Here is a 21,404-nt window from a genome sequence, read left to right as displayed (position 1 = left end):
CCTGCTTGGGTGATGTCCTTAATTTGAATTTGTCAGTGTGTGCAAAGCTTTTGTCTTTGGGCTCGCAAACCTGTCCCAGAGCTGTGGCTGAAGCCAAAGTTCTCTTTGCACTTGAAATCACAATCCAGCCCTCTTGAGAGGTGGAGATTTATGACTGAGCACTTTGAGTCCTACAGTACTTTCCACACATTCCTGCCGCATGCGTAGAGGAATCAAAGTTCTCCCACAGCAAACAGGACGTGAGTCCTAGAGCATTTCAACCTACTGAATCACTAATAGGGCCGAGTTTTGACTGCAGTCATCCCACTACCTCATTTGAACAAGCAAAACATCAGCAGAAACACCCTGGACCAGAACTGCTCTATTCAATTTTAGCATGGTTCCTTTTTTTTTTTTTTCTCTTTAATCAAAGACCAATGAACAGTTTTGCCAGGGTGTCTCAGTGAAAAGAGGTGCTCTGACTCTGGCTTTGCCAGACCAGATGAGTACTGCTTTCATGACAGGGCTGTCTCAATGGACAGTGGGATTTACTGCATGTCTGGCACCTTGGCTGAAAGAAACCCACACTGGAATCTACCACCTGAGTGGCCCTACAGTAATGATTGCTTTGGGAGGCTGCCTGTTCCAGCCACATTTGCTGACCATACAGGTTTTTGTAAAGTGCTTTTGAAAATGTGACTTGAAGGTGTAATATTAAGAACTGAGATCCCAGTTGCTTTTTACTTTCTTGGTTTCATCTTGTGCAGCTACATATTCCTAAGTGGGTGATGGTTTTTGCCTGCTTACCTGTGAAGATTTTGTATTTCCATTTTAGTGTGTCTGAAAATTGACATTTCATCTTCTGAAATGTTTTCAGAATTGTGAATTCATGTCTGACTGATAATCTTTCTGATGCTTTAATATTGACTGTTAAAGTACAGCCAAGACTCTCAAGAAGCAGTTAGTCTGGAAATAGCTTGTAACGATGCAGCTGAGAAGGTAAACCCTGATCTTCATTTGGACTCTTTTTGCCTCGTAGATGAGAGGATCTGTTCACCACCCTTCATGGAGCTGACAAGTGCCTGTGGAGAAGATACCTTGCAGCTTATAGAGAAGAATGGACTGGCATTCCCTTTCAGTATGTAAATGGATTTTTCATTGGTGCTTCTAGTAGACTCTTAATATTGCACATGCTCCTTCAGGAACATTGTGGCCAGCATTGTAGGAGTGTGGTTCACTGCTAAAGTGTACAGGTTAAAACCTTCCTGAAGCAAGTGACTATGAAGCAGTCTGCTTGGAATGTGGAACAAAATCCCTCCCTATCAGCTTTTACTTAGCTTTTTATTGATGTCCATTACTTTAAACACCTCTCTACAGTAAACATGTGTTCCTGAGATTTGCTAATAGTTCTAACAAATTAGCCTCTTGCCCTGAACTTGTGCAAGAATTTTCTCCTGCCAGCTGTGCTCATTGTTTTTCTTGAGACAATAATTCCATTGCTGGCTGCCCCTTTTCTCACCACTCCTTCCTTTCCCTGGTCCAGGCTGCAAATATAATCTTAGAGGGTAGAAGAAAGAGTGTAAAACATAGCTATCAGGCATCAAAGGCCCACAGTCTCAAACAGCTGCTGTGAACTGTTTGTGCTTTTTAGCAGGTTTTGTTGTAGAACTTGTGCTTAAATTCATTCCTTTATTTGATTCTTTGCAGTATAAAGTGAGCTGAATTGGTTAGTCGGTGTTTGTTCCCTTGGTGTTTGCCTCATTTGTAAGGTTCAGAGGTAAAGTTGTGTGGAAAAAGCATGTTTTGCCCTTGCTGCCATTGCTCTCCAAAAAGAGACAGACAGATCTCTTGAAGCTAGATTGCAAAGCAGTATTTTAGAGCTCCCTGAATGGCTTTGACACCCCCTTCTCACCCCACGTGCACTGTCTTCTCAGTGTTGTATCAAACAGCGTAGCCTACATATTCAGAAGGCCTGAATCAATCCTTCTAAATCATGATAACATTATAAAATAACAAGAGTGATGTGGGAGTGCTTTTTCCTGCTTCTTTTTGGTTTTCTTTCTTTTTTTCCCCCTAAACCCTCCTGCTTTCCAGAGCATGTGTCTGTGAGACATCATGCACCACTTTCCAGAATTTCCAGTTATGACTTATTTTGGACTCTAGTGCAGGTCATCTGCCTTTCATAGCTGCCTGTTCTCTTGCCTGGCAGCTTTATTCTTCCAGCAATCCCCAAAGAAGTCTTGTTTTATCCACCCCCTTACCACATGCAAGTTTTATCTCCTCTGTTTAGCATATAAATACCATCAGCTCTACTCATCCTGCAGCTCCTGGGATCTTCAGCTTTTTCCTGGTTTCATAACAACAAGACCATATATTTTCTTCCCTTTCTTCCCCCCTTACCAGTTTTAGTAAGGAGATGAGAACCAGAATATGCAGAGCAGATAAGGAATACAGAGGAGAAAGCAGAACTGCAGGGACTCTTTCTACCTCTTTGTCCCCGTTGATGGTTGCCTGTGAAAAACGTGTTGTATCTTAGTTTGGCTCAGACCATTTGGTTTCCTATCCTTCTCCAGGAACATGGAAGCAGGAAAAGCAGTTGGTTTCCACTGTATCCCAGCTCCCTTGTTTCCAATACAGTGGGTTTTTGTGCTACATGTAAATAGCTCCAGCCCCAGGCAGAATCCCAGAGTTGTGAGGAAGCCCTCTGAGTGGGCAGGATGGCAGTACCAGCAATGGTACTAACTCCTGAGCTGATGCTTTGCAAATCTGTCCAGTCCCACAAATGACCTCTGTTTGCACGTCAGTTGCAGGAGGAGTTGAGAGAGGAGGGCTTGGAGCAAGCCAAGCTTTGCAGTGGCTGAGGATGCTGCTGAGGCAGAGGCTGTCAGTGTTATCTGGTACAGTAGTGCCTTGGTCTGGTGATCCAATGTTTGTAGGAGTGGGTGGGAACGAATTTGTAAAGGTTTTGTGTGTCCTGTCTCAGTGGTGCATTTTTTTTTTCTTTTATCTTTATCCAGTTTGTAAAACCAGAGTGGCCCATGGAACCAACTCTCATGAGGTGAGTTAAAAAAACATTGCAGTGTTTTCCCCCTGCTTCCTCTTCCCTCAGGGTGGTTTGTCTGGTGCTCTCTGATCCTGTAGCAGGCAGAATGAAGGCTATGCCCAAACCATTCTCCTTCCCCCTCCTCTCCCTTGGATTTAATAACACCCTTATTTTTTCAAATTTATCTGAATCGTAGCTAAATCTGACTTTAACCTCTTGACATAAAAGTTCTTTCTAGTCAAGCTTCCCTCGTCTAGTTTTCTTCCTTCTAGCAGCTTTTAGTCTCCAATCAAGCTCCGTCTGCAAGGCATCTCCTTCATCAGCCTTGCTTTTGGTGGGCACTTACACAAAGGGGTGCATGTTTCCACCCTACGATGTTTCCCTCCAACATGTATGTGGTAGTGATAAGAAATGGCTTTGTGCTGCAGACGAAGCAGAGGTGTGAGTGAAGGCAGGCTGGTTCCTCTCCTTGTGGGGAAGGGAACGGCAAATTATGGCTGTTTCCAGGCATGTTCAGTTGTAATAACATGGTTGGAGCTGTGGGAAGAACAGAGCTGGTAGAATTGTCTGCTTTCCCTTATTCTCGTAAGGCAATTGCAGTTGAAATGGTTCTGTATTCCTGGAAGGAGTGCATTCTCCGTGAGCTTAGCTTCCTCTAAATTTAGGCGAGCCGAGTCCTGATTTAATTCTTTTCCATTTGTGCTTCCTGCCTTCCTGCGTACCACAGCTCAGTTTAGAGAATCCTGTCCTCCCTGCTGGCTCTAAGAATGCCTGGCTTCCTTTGTTAGCAACATGGTAATCGTTCCAGGTTTCCCAGCTGCCCCTGAAATGTGCAGTATGCTGCTGCAGCATCTCTGAAAACTGAAGGCCCTGAAGTGAAATGTCAGTCTAGATTAACAGAATGCCTACAGCTGAAATTTCGAATGGCCAGCACTTACTTTTAAAAATGCAGCTAGATTTTTCATTCAGGCCTTAGCGTGGATCATTTTACAAGCATGACAGACAATCCTGTTAGCTTGCTGGAGCACCTGCTATAAATTTTTGCTGAGAGCACTTGGGAGTGGATCGTTAATGAATTTAAAACCCTGGGTTCTCTACTGATTTTTTGTGTAGAGTTCCTCTGCATCTGCACCCTGAAAAGTGTGAAGCTTTCAGGGACTTCCATCTCCCTGGTGAATATTTCCTTGTTGTTCCTTTATACAGTGCAGACATACCGCAGCCTTCTGCCAGAATTCCATTTTTGGAGCAAAAATTAAGCTAAAATATAGTTGTAGGCTGCACTTTATCACAGGAACTTATAGCTAGAGCTTGCAAGAGACCCCTGAAAAAAACCCTGAAGTCTGGCATGGTACTTTACATATGTAGTAGTAGTATTTTTAGCAACTTTTGGAGTTGCTGTGTTCTCAGGAGTGATCCATAAGTGTATTCATGATCAGAGAGGAACTGTCTTATAAATGCTATCTAATGGACAGTAATGAGAAGGGGAGCATAGAATAAATAGTCTGCTTACAATAGAGTTTAAAAGGTGGACCATAGGTCTAGGAGCAAGAAATTGTTGCCTGTTTTATTAATGGCTTCTCCTTCGACTTTTAGTATATTGCTTAATTTTCTGTAGAGAGATTCCTACTGCAAAGCTGACACTGAAACTAGAACCCAGCTGGCCAGAGATCTACTTTTCTTCCTAAGATGCCTGTTCAGAAAGATCCAGTACTGGCTAACAGGGACAGCTGGAGGTGTAGGCTTCGGTTTGGGCTTGGTGCCAGCTCTGGCTGGGAGATGTCACATCTTGCTGTGAAGGCACAAGCTAGCTAAGCCAAGGTGCTGTTAGCTGCTCTCCTGGTGGTGTCCCGCAGTTCCACGTGGCCTCCACACTCCGAGTCGCATCAGGCAGCGCAGCACTGGAGCCCCGCTCTGCCAGCACCATTTCTGTTAGAATTGAACAGAGATGATTCCTGAAGGTTCTCCTACCCGTTTGCCAGTAGGTCAGAATACAACTGCCCTTTGGTGAACCTGCTGTAAGACATCACGGGGACCCATAACCTGAAGAAACACATCCAGAACGGCTCTTTTTCTGAGTGTGGAGCCAACAGGAATGAAAAGGCAGAGAATCACTGTTTTTTTTCAGACTGAATTCTTTAAGGACATTGTCAGTAATATTTCTTGGTGCCAAATGTTTTGTTTTGCCTTCAAAAGAACTCTGCATCTATAATGAGGAACGCCATTTGGAAATTATGATATAAAGTATTGTTCCCATGTTACTGCCAGAGACAGCAGGTCTGTGCAAAGAGCAAGTGCACCCTGCAAGCAAATTCTTGGAGCTGTATTCATGCATGCTAAAAGTCATGAGACATCACAGTGAACCAGCATAACACTGCAGCATGGGAATTGGATGGGTTGTGTGCTAGCCCATCGGGCTGTCAGCACAGAGCTCTGCAGAAGAAAGGTTTCACATGGTTTTCCACTGGGTCAGTTCTGTACTGAGAAGATAAATATTCGGGGTTTCCACACCTACAAAAAAAGGGTGATAAGTACCTGCTTGCATTTCGAAGCAGTTGGCTTGCTGTAGTTAATTAACTAATATTTGCAAAGAGGACTTGAAGGTTAGCACCAGTGTAGCTTATAGCAGTGTGACATTGCAGATACTATAAAATGAACAGTCTGTGCACAAGCAGGAAAAGCACAGTGGTTCCTGCCACCAGTGAGAAACAAATGAGTTACGTTGTTATGGCTGTGAATCATCTTGTTGGACAATTCTGCTGGTTAGAGTGGGTTTCTTGCACAGGTTATCACCACTCACACATTCAGTCTGTGTGTCAAACAGGTAGCACAAGGTATAACAGAGACAGAGTGAGAATATCAGCTGCACGTAGTCATTGAGTGCACGCACTGACTTGAGCTCAGAAAATGCTAATCTACTGAGTCATTGTGCATGCTTGCAGCCATTATGTGATCCTAAGTGGTCTACCAGATAAGGAGGAAAACAGAATAATAAATAGTCAGGTAGAGATAAAAATGTGCTTAGACTTTTAACTATAAATGTGTAGTCACTACATCACTTACCATGGCTATAGTTTTGAACAACAAAGCTGCTCTATTTACTGTTTTTATTACAGGAGCAAAGGTGTTAGCTAGAACTCAGTCCGACAGTACACTGTACAGCAATTGAGCAGCTGATCTTACATGTTATAAAGTATGAGTGAGAAAGCACAAAGTGGAAGAGTTTCTTCGTAAAATCCTTCCAATGACTCTGACTTCACTAAGATGCAGTCGATCTCAGAAGGCACGAAACTGACAGGAAGCATACGGAAAGATAACTCACCTGTACCGTGCTGAGGCAGGAAGCTCCAGTTTTATGCTGTATCTTGCGGTGGAGTCATTGTGGGACCCACAGGAATTCTCTTAGCCTCTCTGGACTGTCTTACATCCCAAATAAAATACTAGGCTCAAGGAGGCCAGTGAGAAAATACTGACACAGATGAGGAAGAACTCGTTTTCAGAGATTAGGAATATTTCTGGCAAGTGTTGGGTGTCCTGCACTGAGTGAGGTAGGTGCAGGCGCAAAAAAAAAAGGAAGGTTAACTGTTGTCTTGACAGCTCCTCAGTGGGGGAAGGTGCTCTAATCAAGCATCTCTACCTTTGGGAGGCAGTTTTGTTCAGAAGAAAGGAAGATAAATGTTACATCAGATTCTCTGGCCTTGGATAGTCCTTACTCACACTGATCTGACTGTCAAAATTCCCTTCTGCCTCTGTGGATAACGAGGCCCAGTGTCACTGGAATGATGAAGAGAGGTCCATGTGCAGATAACCAGAGCACAGCTATCTTAGGGTTTGGAGGATTGAGAACAAACTAAGTTTATCCTTGCTGCTGTTGAGGAGCACCCTGGTATAAAGTAACTGCATCAGCTTGTGCTGCCAGTGCTTGCATCAGAGCCATGGTTGCATTTGGACCCCAACAACAAAGCTGCAAGACAGGGCACTGTGTTCATGATAATTTAATGAGCATGTGGCCATGCTGGTGGAAGGATCTATGCAAAGCGGAGTGTAACGTGCTGAAGATATGCTGGCTTGTACTCCTCTGCACCTACCAGCATCGCTTTAGTTGTTTGAGGCAGCTGGTGTTCATCATTAAGGCCCTATAAATGACTTCCTTTTTGGCATATTTTTTCCAGTCCCTTCGAGGGGACTATACATTTAGAATAATTAGGTGAAACCAAGCCAAGAAAATCATTGGCCCAGCATTTGCTACTAGTAAGAACTGCTGGATGCTGGAAAAAGTTCTCTGACAGTGTGGGTGAAACCCTGTTGCTTAGGACACTGCAAGTGGACTGCACCAAACCACAGGAAATACTGCTGCAGAGAAGAACTTGTACCGTTAGTACACAGACCTGCTCATTTGCACTTCTGTTGTTCTTGTGATACAAACTTGTGTCTGATGCAGGCTTTGTTGGCAATACTGGTCAAATGTTTTACCATTTTTGTTCTTCTAAAAACCTGCAACTGCAGTAGTGTCATAACTAGAAGGGGGTAAACGAAAGTGCAGAGAGCTGAGAAAAAAAACTTCATTGAACGTGAAGCTACACTGCCAGTTGTGCCTGGAGAGTTATGTCAGTGAAATGAAATGTAATGAAATAGGATGAGCTGCTGAGAAGGGATTCACCTTGGTCAATATATATCCACCAGTAGATCTTCCCCCTCACTGCTTGGTGGCAAGTGTGAAGTTATTTAAAGACTTGAACACAACTCCATGTTTGTGTGTTTTCAGATGGCGATCATCTTCAACCAGGAGGGCCTGAAGGCTGTCCGCCCCCCTTGTGTCATTCAGAGCTTCATCAATCACAATGCTGTGCTGTATAAAGTGTTTGTGGTCGGGGAATCCTACACAGTGGTGAAGAGACCATCTTTGAAAAACTTCTCTGCTGGAATCTCAGGTACGTTGTGCCAATTTGAAATGAAATGTCAGTTCTTACAGCCTTGGGAATGACCATCTCCAAAAAAAACCTTTGAAAAGGCTGCTGAAATGAAGGCATCTGGTTATTATATACCATATTACCTCTTCTGTATTATTTCACTAGGAAGGGAGATAACTCATGGGCTCTGGAATACATATGAATGACATTCATATGGTAAATATTTATGTAACAGTAACCTGAGTCTTACCTGTTAGAAACAGTGTTTTATGTCATGTGGAAGGCGGGAGACAGAGAAATTCTCTAATTTCACAGTAAGTTCATATGTCATTTGTTCCGGAGTTTGTTTATAAATGTGCTTTGGAGAGAATTTCCTGGATTCCATCGCTTCAGAACTTCCTCTCCCTATTTTTACCTTGATTATTTATGTGTGTTTAAATTAAAGATCACTTGTGCTTTCCGTTAAATGAGCCTCTCTGTACATGTGGGGCCCAGTGTTGTAAACCCTAGTGGGGAGCTTCCTTTGGTGTGTGGGTACCAGCTGTGTTGGAGAGCAGCAGGAACAGACCTGTCAGTCCGGACAGTGACCCTCCTGTATGTTGCTATACAGCAGTCACTGGGCATCCACGGGCTGTGAAGGTGCTTGGTGCTCCCTGGAGCTCCCAGGGGATGGAGTCCTGGACAAATCCAGCAGGTGGTAGAGGGAGGGGAAGGTAGCAAGCTGAAGGAAATGAACAAGTGCCAGTGTCTTGTCACTTTTCTTTGTATTTCTGCTGATCTTTCTGTGACAGTGTGTGCTCACCATTGTGTTCCACACACAAGCACATACTTGGTTAATTTATGTGGGGTTCAGTAGGAACCTGGTAAAGGCCTTGTCTGTAGTTGTATATGGTGTTTTAGGCACGCTGTGTGTCCTGACCAAATGAAGTAGGCCTGGATCTGTGCTCACATCAAATACCATGACAGTTGGTCTGTACTTCTGCAGGAAGAGAACATGTTAAGGCATCTTTCTAAAAATGGCTTTGCAAGTGTCTCATCAGTTAGTGTCAGACGTTAAAGTTGTCTGGAAGCCCACACAAAAAGAAGTTTTGTGGGCAGATAAGGATATGTCTGGCTTTCTTACCCATATTGCTGGGGGTCCTAAGGGGACTGAGCTACAGGTACCTGTCAAAGCAGGACCAATGATGTCGCAGATCCAGTGGCACTGAGGCACTCCCAGGAGCTGACTGTTTGAAAGTACAGGGCCTTTTAGACAGGAGGAAAGGCAAGAACAGTACGTGGTGGTGGTGTTAGAAACCTCCAGGGCAGATGGAGTGGAGAGGGAGGTGCTGGTGCAATTCTCCTCATGGTTTCCACCGTGGTACATTAGTGGCTTTGGTCATCTCAAGGTGTCTCCTGCATTATTACTAAGGTGCTTCCAAAAGGAGGACAGGTCCAGACCATAAAATTTCCTGCCTTCCTCCACATCAAAAGTACCCTCACTGTAAACTGGCTGCTATCAGTCTGCTTCCTGCAGTGACAGCACCTTTTCTCTTCTGTTCCATGCCTTCCCATTTGAACAGTCCTGTTGAATGTATCAAATTAGTAGAAATTTAACTCCGTGATTAATTAGGTGGAGGGATCAAAACTGGTTTGTGTTAACTCCCTATAGTTCTATTTATCTGTGAGCTGAGGTCTGGAAACCATGGTTGACCCGGGCCGTGGTTTGCTGCCTGTGCTCACAGCCAAGTTGTATGAGCAGGCTTGCAGGTGGATGGTGCGGGGGACTGCCCAGTATTGATCAAGTCTGGATTCCCTGGGCTGCAGTGCCATCTACTGTTCCTTGCACTAATCCTTGGGAAATTAAAATCCACTATGAAGTTATTTACAACCTTCTTTTAATTCCAGACAGAGAATCGATATTTTTCAACAGCCACAATGTCTCAAAGCCAGAATCATCATCTGTCTTAACAGCAGTAAGTACACTTGATCTTTTTTGTTCTGTCATGGCTGGAAAACTATCTAGTCCTTTCTTATCAAAGCATCAGTAGCTAGCAACTCTCCTTCACAAGTTGTCTGCTTCTGTGTTGCAGGCTGAGGTCTGTTTGGTACAACGAACCAGCATGACTGTGTGTCCCTCTGGTATTCCTTACCGAGCTCTGGTGAGGAAGCACTGATACAGGCCTGTCTGCTGCTCACCAGGCTTAAACTCCCCAAATCTAATCTAGACAAAGGGAAGAGGAAGCTTCTGAATACAAATATCTGCCCTTTTCCTGTCCAGAGAGCTTCATAAGCATAAATCAGCCTTTTAGGACTCAGTTCTGTGAGGAAAGACAAATGGTGAAAATTCAAGCAGAGAAATTGCATTGGGCACGACCACAGAGGGACAGACAGTAAATGGCTGCAGTGCAAGCTTTGCTGAGCTGCAACCGGAGGACCATTTCTGGGGGTCTTCTGAGTCCCACAGTGCAAGCAGGCGCCATGCTTTAATGCTTGCATTACCAGTCCTTGTAATGAGTTCTGTATGTATGAATCCAAACAAGGCCTAAGGTACTCAACTGCTGTGAAAGTCGCTTTGCAGGACTGGGTCCTTTAAATCTCTGAGTCTCCAGATTCTTTTCTGTTTCACAAGCTCTATTTGGGAGTAGTTTTGGTAGTAGCAATGATTAAATTTAAGTTGTGTAAATGACTGATGGGCATGTTAACTTTTAAAGCTTTAATTGTGCTAGTCATAAATCCTTCTGTAGGTTAATCTACTTTTAAACTTAGGGAGAATATACGCTCGTCATATACATACTTATTCCATACATGCTTCTGTAGGCATGTGTGTACTTTTGCTGCATAAAGTCTTGTTTAAAACAGGAAAAAATGACATCTTCCAGTCATAAGTAACCTGAGTTATGCTCAATAATAAATGTCTGTGGAATAACTTAGAGATGAAAACTCACACGAAAGATATCCCCTCTGAATTAGCTGCTGCCTTGTAGATACCAGCTGGGTTGTATTATATGGGTCAGATGAAACCAGTAGAAGGAGTCTGTTTTATCAGTCCTTCAACACAGGCCTTAATCTACGTTGAGACAGATTGATATCCAGAGCGTTTGCAGCACAGGGTTAAACTGGTCAGCAGGTTTTGTTTTTTTAAGGTAAAGATGTAGTACTTAAAATAGTGATTCTCCATTGATTCCTACACTGAGATGTCATTCAAGGAACTGCACTGATACGAAATAAAGAGCTAGGTGCTTTAGAGAAGATAACTTCTGATACACACAGGATTCTGAATTGCGAAATAAGTTTCTCTTTGTTTCTTTCTATTTCATGCCACCAGTTCTCTGCAATTAGATTTGGTGGATGTACACCTGGAAAATGAAATTTGATCTTTCCACTGAAAAGACTGTTTCAGAGTCCCTTAGTAATGTGTCTTTTTCCACTATAGCTGGATAAAATCGAAGGTGTATTTGAGCGGCCAAACGATGACGTCATCCGGGAAATCTCTAAGGCACTGCGGCAAGCTCTGGGAGTTTCCCTCTTTGGAATTGATATCATCATTAACAATCAGACTGGGCAGCATGCAGTCATTGATATAAATGCATTCCCAGGTGAGAAAGGCCTTTCCACTCATGCTATGCAGAAGACACTCAGTGTGTGCTTAGTGTGAAGTTTTGCTACGGGTGTCTCACATCATTGCTTTCCAGGTGGGGAAAGGGAGAGCAGCAGGCAAAATTATCCTGAGATCAGACACCGTTTAATCTAATGAGGGCAGAACCCTAATCTAGATGCGGAACAGGCTACTGAAATAATAGCTTTTAGGAGATACAGTCAAAGTTTAGTGGCTGGCTGTAACTTGACTTTCATGCTCTTCCCTGGAGTTGCCCAGGAACTGGAACATGGACTGTGTGCTGGGACCTGACCTTTCTAGCCGTGTCTCATTCTGAAGATGAAGAGAGGAATAATAAATTCTATATTAAGAGAGCTTCTGAAATTATTTTTCTCCAGACTCGGAGCCATTAGAAGTATTGAGGGGGTGGAAGCAGCAAACTGTTCCCTAGAAAATTTCTTCCTGTGCAGATTGCTTCCCCATGAAAACACTTTTTGTGCACAAAAGCAGTACCAGGAATCTGAGGAAGATAATAAAATTGCAGGTTCACAGGAGCTGCTATAAAGGCTTAAATACCCTTGCATGTTGTCATAAGTATGTCCTGGAGTAAAACAATAGAATACACCTTGTGAAAATGGGTAAATTTGTCCTCCACTTTGTTAGCGCAATATATGTCTTGGAAACAGCTAAACAAGCTTCTTGACCACTGGAATTGTTAGAAGGAGTTATAAGTGTGTATAATAGAAGACAATAATGCTCTGTCACTTATGCTGGATTCCTGTCTATCACAGGAAAAGATTATCTCATCTCATCTAATGGTGTTCTGCATGTTTTTTTTTCTCTTTGAGAATCTTTTATTGTTACCTGAATAGTCTCGTTTGTTTCCAGAGATATAGGTGGACTCTTACATAGTTTAGCCTGTCCCTGAAGACTGAATTGTCAATATGACTGAGGTATCTTTACATCTAGAAGCCCTGCCCTAATCCACCAGTCCAAGTCCTCAGCCCCAGTGCTGCCCTGTTGAGCCTTGCCTGTCTGTCTCTACAGTGACTGGCTTCCTTTTAAACCTCCAGCCCTACTATTCTAAGGTCATTTTGCTGCTTGGTTCTACCATATGGTGTTGATGCAGTCTGCAAATCTATGAAAACAGTCTTCTGTCAAGAGCAGTGAAAAAACCTAAATTAGGAGTCAGATGGAGCCAAATCTGTTTTATGAATGGGTGAATATTTCAGACAGTGGGTATTGAAGTCAGCGATGTAGGACATCCCTGTGCAATCCTGAATTTTGCATTCTTATTTTGCAGTCTGTTGATGGGGTAAGGTTTTATTTGCAAGTATTGTTCTGGATTTGGTACTTTGCACAGACTGAACTTCACCTTTTCTTGAAATGTTGAAAAGTCCAGATTGGGGGACAGCTAGTGGCAAACCTAACTATTTAAAGAGGAGTAGTGTCTCCTTGTAATGCTCATGCTCTCCTGTACTTCTGCCCTAAGGCAATAGTTTTTGATACTCAGCCCAAGTCCTGCATTTTAGTCTTCACAATAATTGGACCTTGAAAAGACATCAACTTAATAGAGTCCTTGCAGGATACTTGAGAGCACAGGATAGCTTCTTGTGGACAGTTCTACATTGTGTCTCACACAGGATTATTATTTTTTTTTTTAGGGTGGTGAACATGTGGGTAGTGAAGGTAGCTACTGGCTTTATCACCATGGAGCAGGGTGTTAAAGACCAGTTGGAGAAAGTCCAGAGGATAGCAGCAGGGTCCAGACATGTGGAAGAGAGAAGGCTGGGGGGTTGACAAAACTGTCTTCAAATCTGTAGAAGATAGCAGAACTGAGAGATGAGGTGCTTTTAAGGGCTGCTGATATCAGAGAATAAGTAATGGGGTAAAATAGAACAGAGAGGAAAATTTACATCTCAACGTGGAATATCCTGCTGCTCAAAAGCACGTTCAGACCAGGCAGATGCATTTCCCTCCAGGGGCCAGTTTGACTTCAGGATGAGCAGCTTCAAGGACTGACTTCATCAATGAAGTCAGCACCTTGTAAATGAGAAGCTGAAATGCAGCCCTGCTCAAAAGAGTCCCTGATGGGCTGTGTCAGCAGTGGGATCACACTGTTCCTGGCTCACTGCAGTCCCAGGAAGGGCCTTTCCCTCATTCCTCCTCCTCAGGTCATCCTGTCCTGCAAGGATTGCAGAAAAGCCAAATTGGAGCTGAGTTAGATCCCTTGGGGACCTGTCATATTACAATGCACCGCAGCATGTTGGGAAGGGAGAGGAAGAGGTGCCCTTTCAGGAGCATTCAAAGCCTCTTTCATGGAGCTCAAGCTACAGCATGGGCAAGGCCTGACCAAAGCCACGTACAGCTGCCCAGGGGATTGGCTTCCTGTCTTTTGTGTCTATCAGGTTTGAAGCTCATTTGAACCTGCCAATCCATGGATGTCATCTTGAGATTAATTTAACATTAGAATTTAGAGCAGATGTGTCCTGGTTTCGGCTGAGGTAGAGTTAATTTTCTTCCCAGTAGCTGGTATGGTGCTGTGTTTTGTACTTAGGATGGGAATAATGCTGATAACACGCCGATGTTTTAGGTGTTACAGAGCAGTGCTTACATTAAGTCAAGGACTTTTCAGCTTCTCACATGGCCCTGCCAGCGAGGAGGCTGGGGATGCACAAGGAGCTGGGAGGGGACGCAGCCAGGACAGCTGGCCCAAACTGGCCAAAGGGATGTCCCATGCCACATGATGACGTGCCAAGCAATAAAACTGGGGTGCCATGCACACTACATCACTTTCTTTGTATATTCTTTTGTCATTAATATTTTCTTCCCTTCCTTTTCTGTCCTATTAAACTGTCTTTGTCTTGAATTTTACCTTTTTTCTCATTCTCTCCCCCATCCCACTGTGGAGGGGGAGGAGGGAGCAAGCAAGTGGCTCTGTGGTGCTTAGCTGCCTGCCCCACAACAAGATGTACCTGTAGGAGGATGTTATTTGTAATCTGCTTCATTTAGCACCAGCAACGCCTCAAAAAGATTTTAAAGATAAATGCCCAAAAGGCCTATTGTGTCTGCTGCTCTATAGGAAACCGCCTGGGCTATATTTAGCTGTGGTTACCAGCTGAGATACTGAACTGCAGGCCTAGTCACGTAGTGCGTGGATTTTGTGTTGGCCTGACCTCAGGTAACTGAGAGAAGAGGCTCCATGGGGCCCGCTGCTGTGTCACAGCAGCTGGGGATCTGTTGGTGCTCTCAGAGAGCCCGAGCAGCGGCCTGTCGCCAGGACGTGTGAACCTCTGGCTGTGTGCGCTTATATCTGGTAGCTGGAAGCATCAGATCTGGACGTGTGGCCTGTGTGTGTGGGCATGCTGCTGCCAGTGCAGGCCCTGGGCTCTCCAGTTTTCTCTGCCCAAGGTGCAGAAAACCAGAGCAGGTGCCAGGTCAAGGAAGGCCTGTTCCAATCAGGTGTGTAGCATCTCCAGCACTAGCTTAAAAGTGCTCGTGACATGATTTCTTGACTCTGCAGAGCTCAGAGGTTACAGAGTACTTGTTTTCAAATGCGTCTGCTGGGTGGACTTCCTTCCTATCCCTGCTCTACCAGAGGACTCTGGAGACTATTTTCATCATAAAAAATTCAAAATTCAGCCCTGCCTTTTGAAAGATCTGCAGCAGCGGCCAGTGAAGAGAGTGAGGCAATACCGACAGAGTTTGCAGCCTTCCCTGTATTGTGGCTCATGAGTTGAGACACCCTGGTCCTCTTCCACCCTTCCCTGTATATTTTTTTTTTAACTGTGTGAACTTTGTTCTCAGTGTCCAAGCAGAATTATCTGGGCCTTTCCATCCAGTGTGCAGCAGGCCAGCACAGAGAAAGCTTGCCTGAAATGTATAGCCTCCTCACACTGTAGCATCTGCTGCTTTCAGGACTGGATAACTAGCCACCTTATTCCCAGTAAATATTTAATGCAACTTCTTTGTGAGTTTGCCGTGTGCCCTCAAACAAGGCTGGCTTGTTTCCACCGAGCAGACGTGAAACACTCTAGGGTACTGTGGGTCTCCTCGCTGAATATTAAAGCTGTTACTATGGAGATGGCTTATTCCCAGGGAGTTGGAAGCACTCTGAGTAGATTTGAAGGCTAATCCCATGGCTTTTACATAAGCAAGAAAGCGTAACAAGCACCTCTATCAAAGAGGTGGAGATCTTGTTCTGGCTCCCCTGACCGACAGTGAGAGCCCTGGTTGTCCCTGAGGGATGGGTTGTAGCAGGGGGCACTGGGAAACTTGAAGTTTTTAAATGGACGATTTGTTTGGGGAATTTCTTGAAGGGTCTTTGAGAAAGGAAAATGGGGAGCTGTTGTCACGCAAACCATATGAGACCTGTTACAAAGTACCTAGGAGAATTACAGTCGAGTGCAGTAAAATCCAAAGCAATGAAGCAATACATTGAGCAATAAGAGTTAATTGGTTAATGTATGAGTTATAAATACACCATAAAACCACCACATTTATCTCAAGGTTAAATTATCCTCTTACCTTGTGTTTTTCAGGAAGTTCTTTTATTACTGCCAAAGGAATTTGGCTTTTACAGGAGAAGGGAGATTAAAACTGAATTATTTATGGCTCTGAGGGACTCTTCTGCCCTGTGATCACGTCACTAAATGTGTTTTAAAATATACATTTACTTTGTGGTCTCTGGTTCTGCTCATGTGCTTATCTGCTTGAATGTGTGCTATTCACATGGAACTTTTAAACTGTTATTTATTGCTTCAGTCCCCTGTACTATTACTGGGTCACTTGCAGAATACTTATAGACATTTTAAAACAATCAGCCTAGCCCATCAAATACACTGCTTGTCATGTGTCACCTCTAAAAGCTAAATCAGATTGATGCCGATTTCAGTTAATGCCGTAATAGTTATGATCTATTTCAAAACACTGTATAGACACAGTGCATGTCTCATTCAATTTTCACATGACTGTAATGATAAAATTGCACCCATACCTGAGTGTTTAAGATGGAACCAGAAGCTTTGTACACTTGCCATCCCCCTTTTTTTAAACCAAGTTTTTAAACCAGGAAATAGTTGTTAAATTGCAGTGCAGATTGTCTGGAATCTCTTATCAGAACCATGCAGAAATATGGTTTCAGTGCTGAAAACAAATACTGGTGTTTCTACCAAATCCTGTATCATCAACATATGTTTAGTGTCCTTTGAGTGATTTCTCAGATATTGTTCTAGTGGGGAATATGTTTTAAGTGCCCAGGCAGGTTAGATTAGACAAGCATCACACTGCTTCTTTCCCACTGCCTTTTCTATATGGTGTAAAGCACGCTGAGCTGTTCTCTGAGGTTTCCCTCACTGGGGGCGTTGTTGGGGAAATTTTAGAGAAGGTCCAGACCCTCAGGGAAAATGTGCTTTAGAGCCAGTCTCTGCAGTGTATCCTGGAACAGGATGCAGAAGATCAGTGTTACACCACAGAGCTTGTATGTTAGGGAAAAACCTGAACTTGGACTGCTTTCAGTCACAGGGGCATCGTGGAAAAAAAGTCATTTTATTATAAGTTGTGGGGCAAGGAAAGTCCAAGAAATAAAGTGGTGGAAGAGGCCTTTCAAAGAACTTACACAAATGGTTTAATTGTTTTTTTTTTTTTTTTTTTTTTTTTTTTTTTTTTTTTTTCCCTCTGCTTTATTTTCAGGTTATGAGGGCGTTTCTGAATTTTTCACAGATCTCCTGAACCACATAGCTGCTGTCCTGCAGGGTCAGGCACCCGAGGTGACCCAGCTAAACTGCAGCAAGCTCCTGGCTGAGCAGACCGGCGGGATCATGGACGAGCGGATATGCTGCGCAGGCACGGGCTGCCTCAGCGTCATGGGAAAAGACTCCTCCTGGATTGTGGAAAGCGAGACCAACAGCTCAGTAAAACTGCAACACCAGAGACTAGGCTGCAACTCAGCAGTGTCCCCCAGCTTCCAGCAGCACTGCGTCGCTACGCTGGCGACAAAAGCTTCTTCCCAATAACTTGCCAATGCCATGGACTGAGGAGAAGCCGCAGGGATACAAATTGTGGTCCCAGAACCAGATCAGGCTGTAACAGTACAATTGTGAAAAAGGAAAACAAAATGCAACACAAAAAAGCAAAATAATTCAAAAAAAAAAAAAAAAGAAAAAAAAACACACAACAAAAACCGACAACTTCCATTTGATTTAACCTGATTTGCTGATGAAATGGACTGAGAGGGGGAGGGTGGGAAAGTGATTCAGATCCATTTCATCAGATTCCAGCTGCAAATCTGCAAATCTGTAGTGAGTTTGCACACACGTGGGTTTTAACACTAGACCTTTCATTGTGGGAGGGTTGCTCTTTCGTTTCTATTGTTCTTTGTAATCACTGGTGACCAGCATTTTGAAATCGGACCTCATGGTATCAAGAAGATAATAATGTTGAAAGGAATGTATGAATGTAACAGTGCTAGAGATTTTTGCCTAAAATACTCCCCATTCCCCTTTTCTAGGTAGGCCATTGCAAAAGAAAACTAAGACAGCTTCAGTGTCACTAAACCAAATCTCCTGAAACATTGTCGAGGTGTTGCCAGGTAGCTTGCCGTGAGCTGCGGCACTCGGAGTGGGACCGAGCAGAGGGGCTGTTGGTTGTTCAGGGTGCACGACTGACGGGGCCGCCCCGGTTCCAGCTCCGCAGCTTTCCCCCCAGGTCTCACGGCTTCAGTCAATAGCAGCTTCTAGCTACACTTGCCAACAGTGAGGTGTGTCCAGGCAGGCTGGAGTCTGAAGAAGGGGTGCAGATAGTTAGGTTGAGTGATTTAGTTGATTAAGTATCATCCTTTCAATTGTTTGCTAGCGGTGAAATCCTAGAAGAGCAGCTCATCTCTTAGCAGAGCGTTTAATTTTCCCTCGTGCATGTGGGAGGGCTCTGGGACGGCTCTGCCAGCAGGCTGCCAGACAGAGCCACGTGCTTTCCTTGGAGCAGCACACCTGGTCTGTGGATCCGAAGGGGTAACACAGTCACTGCCTTTTTTTTTTTTCTTTTGCAAGGTAAACGTGAGCAGAACTGTGTATGAGATGGCAGGGCGTGACAGTCCTAGCTTACAGACTGCGTCCTTGTGTTGCCAGCTGCCAAGTGAGGCTGTCAGATGAGGCTGTGTGGTAATTTGCAGGAGTGCTTTGTGCTAGGTGGCAGCTGTCGCACAGCCTCATTGTAGCTCTTGAGAGGTGCAGTAAACCTATAGTGTTCCCGCCGTTGCACCTTCCAGCATGGCAGCATCTTCTGCTGCTGAGAATTCTGCAGCTTTTGCCAATTCCAAACACTAAACTGGAAGTATCCAAGTCTGTCAGTGCTGAGAACGTAGACACTATTTTGGTAGACTAGGTGGCCTGTCCTTCCCTCTACAAGCCCTAAAATACTTCTGAGAGGGGTGGCGTTAAGAAAATGTGCTTAGTTCAGCTCCTAGCTTACAGATACAGCAATCTCCATTTTTCTATAGCAGGTATGTGAAAAGCACCCGTCACTGCAGCATTTAATACCACTTTGTTCGGTGTCATGTATTAGATGCCTGCTCAGAAGGAAAGGATCTAGAGTTTGAAGCCTGGGTAGACCACAGAGAGAGGAGTAAAGTGTGTAAATAAGTCACCACCCTACCTGATGGTACCAGTCCTGGAGGGGATAAAATCTTGATGAGCGTTGTGTAGCAATTACTTTGTGCAAACTGGATTTTCCCTGGGAGATATTGGGTTTGTTCCCCCAGCGCCATTCTAGCGAAATTTCTGTAGCCGGGGCTGAATTTCTGTGGGTGATCTACTCAAGAGATGATTCCACCGCCAGAGGGGTTACTAACTTGCAGATGTTCCTGTAAGGACTGGGAGGACCTGGTCAGCGTGGTATCTGTTGGATCCCAGGGTGCACATAACTACAGCCTGCTCCCAGGCTGCTGCAGATCAGTTGTGAGCCGGGCGCCCTTCACATCCCTTGTGTGCTTTGAGGCTGCCGAACCCCGCGTTGACTGCAGCTTGCGGGTCTGGGTGCTGGTGGTGGGCGTGAGTCAGGTAGATGTACATAGGTAAGGGTTTGTACGAGGATTCCTGATAGACCAAACCTTTCATAAAGCCATGACTGAAATAAAATCGACATCGACAGTTTGGGGTTTGTTTTTGTTTGTTCGAAACAAAAAGTGTTTTTATGTTACGTGTGTAACAAAAGATACCCTCAGGAAGGAACTTGCCAGTGCTTATTTTTGTATGGTACTTTCTTGTAACCAGCTGGTGGAGTGTTTGTAGACTTGCCTTTTGCTCCCTTTATTACAATGGCTTGGGGTTGGGCTTTTTTTTTGTTTTGATTTGTTTTGTTTTTAATTGGGTGGTGGGGAAGAAGCGATGATGTTAAAACTGGGTTAGTAACTCAAGACCTTTCAATCCAAGTATGTTTACATGAATCTGAGCGTGGGATCCAATTGAAATGTCTGTATGCTGTTTCCTAGTTAGAACATCAAATAAGAATTTTATTTTCCTGGCTGCCTTCTGAATTTTGGTTGGCCTATTTTGCACTGCTTTATTTCTCCAAAATAAACTACTGAAATATAATTGTGCATTTTAAACTTGTTTACAAATGATTGTTAAAAGTTTATTTTGTAATTCTCTGAAGGCTTACAGAAATGCTATATTTAAATATTACTCCAGACCTTGGCTGTAATTAGAAGACAAGTTTAGGTCATTGGTGTGATCAGTGACATTTTTCCCATAGTCTGTAATTTATTTTTTATTTATCAAATGTATTGGTATCACTTTAATTTACCAGGTGCAAATATGCAGGTACCTGTTGTGATGTGGCATTACAATAGAGTTGTCTCGTAAATTACCATGCGATTGCTGTACTACTCTATTTCCTTGCAGAAATTATTGTTATGGCTCGTATACTAGATTGTTGCTGAATCACATGGGCAGATAGGGAGACCAACTTTTAAAAGCCAAAACTGTAAATTACCAGGTGTTCAGGCGTACAATTAGATTACTGCAAAACATTCGAGCATGCATATGTTATTAAGCCTGTGCTAAAGTGCTTTTCTGAATTGCTGCCTCATTTGATAAGTTCAGGACAGTTTTGATTTACGATAAGCTTCACAGTAAGTTGGGTAATGTTCTGTAGTCTCTTCTTTTCCTTCTTTCTTTTTGTAAAAGTAAGGACATGTGGTAATATTAGACCATATCAGAATGCCCTTGCTCTTAAAATTGCAGACAATCTGAGGGAGATTTTCCATAATGTCTGTTTGAACTCTGTTATTGTGGGTTAGAAAATGTTCTGCTGTGTTTTTAGAGGCATAGTTATTATTGCTGTGTTGATTGGAGCAATTATGTTAAAATTACATGGTCACCAGTTAGCTTCTTACGGATCTATTTCTGTTCTGCTTCACTGTTATAAATCCACAAAACCACCATTACCTTGACTGGAACTTCTCCTTTATGGCAGCGTGAGGGAGGAGGCTGGACTGTGATTTCCACTCTAATTATGTGCTTGGCTTCAGTTGATGGAGATTTTTCCCGATTGAAGAGAACTTGAATGGTGTCATTAGTTTTGCAACGGGTTTGCAACGACGGCACCAGAACGTTCCGATCCTTACAGAAAGCCCAGCTGCAGAAACGCAGCCTGCAGAAACCTGAGTGTCGGTGCTGACGCCTGGGGTTCGTGTAACACACCCACTGCTTGGCCCATGCTCTTCTGCCTTGGCTAACCACACGCCTGGCTACTCCAGGCTCCGTGGGTAGCTGCCTGTTGCCTGGGCCGGCTGGTGGACCAGCTGTGCTGCTTTCAGCAATGCTATTCGGCCTGTTGGCGTGAGAAAATTGACTAACGATCCCCATTTGGAATGCGTCAGTGTCTGCACAGAGGGCTGCAG

At 43.9% G+C, this 21,404-nt stretch overlaps 1 protein-coding gene across 2 annotated transcripts in view; it reads left to right on the top strand.

Annotated features, from left to right (window-relative positions):
* ITPK1 (inositol-tetrakisphosphate 1-kinase) overlaps nt 1–17,636 on the top strand; it is a 135,696-nt gene extending 118,060 nt beyond the window's left edge. For both annotated transcript variants that reach the window (XM_035326844.1, XM_035326845.1), the window contains exons 6-11: nt 1,019–1,117; nt 2,997–3,037; nt 7,785–7,950; nt 9,817–9,884; nt 11,345–11,507; nt 17,198–17,636. In XM_035326844.1, the coding sequence (XP_035182735.1) occupies nt 1,019–1,117; nt 2,997–3,037; nt 7,785–7,950; nt 9,817–9,884; nt 11,345–11,507; nt 17,198–17,520 (860 nt within the window). In that variant the 3' untranslated portion in view covers nt 17,521–17,636. The remainder of the gene's footprint in view (nt 1–1,018; nt 1,118–2,996; nt 3,038–7,784; nt 7,951–9,816; nt 9,885–11,344; nt 11,508–17,197) is intronic.
* The last annotated feature ends 3,768 nt before the right edge of the window (nt 17,637–21,404 follow it).

Source organism: Oxyura jamaicensis, chromosome 5 (genome assembly GCF_011077185.1).
Source record: "Oxyura jamaicensis isolate SHBP4307 breed ruddy duck chromosome 5, BPBGC_Ojam_1.0, whole genome shotgun sequence".
NCBI lineage: Eukaryota > Metazoa > Chordata > Aves > Anseriformes > Anatidae > Oxyura > Oxyura jamaicensis.
Note: the sequence above shows the minus strand (reverse complement) of the source record. Positions and strands in the feature narration are given on the sequence as shown.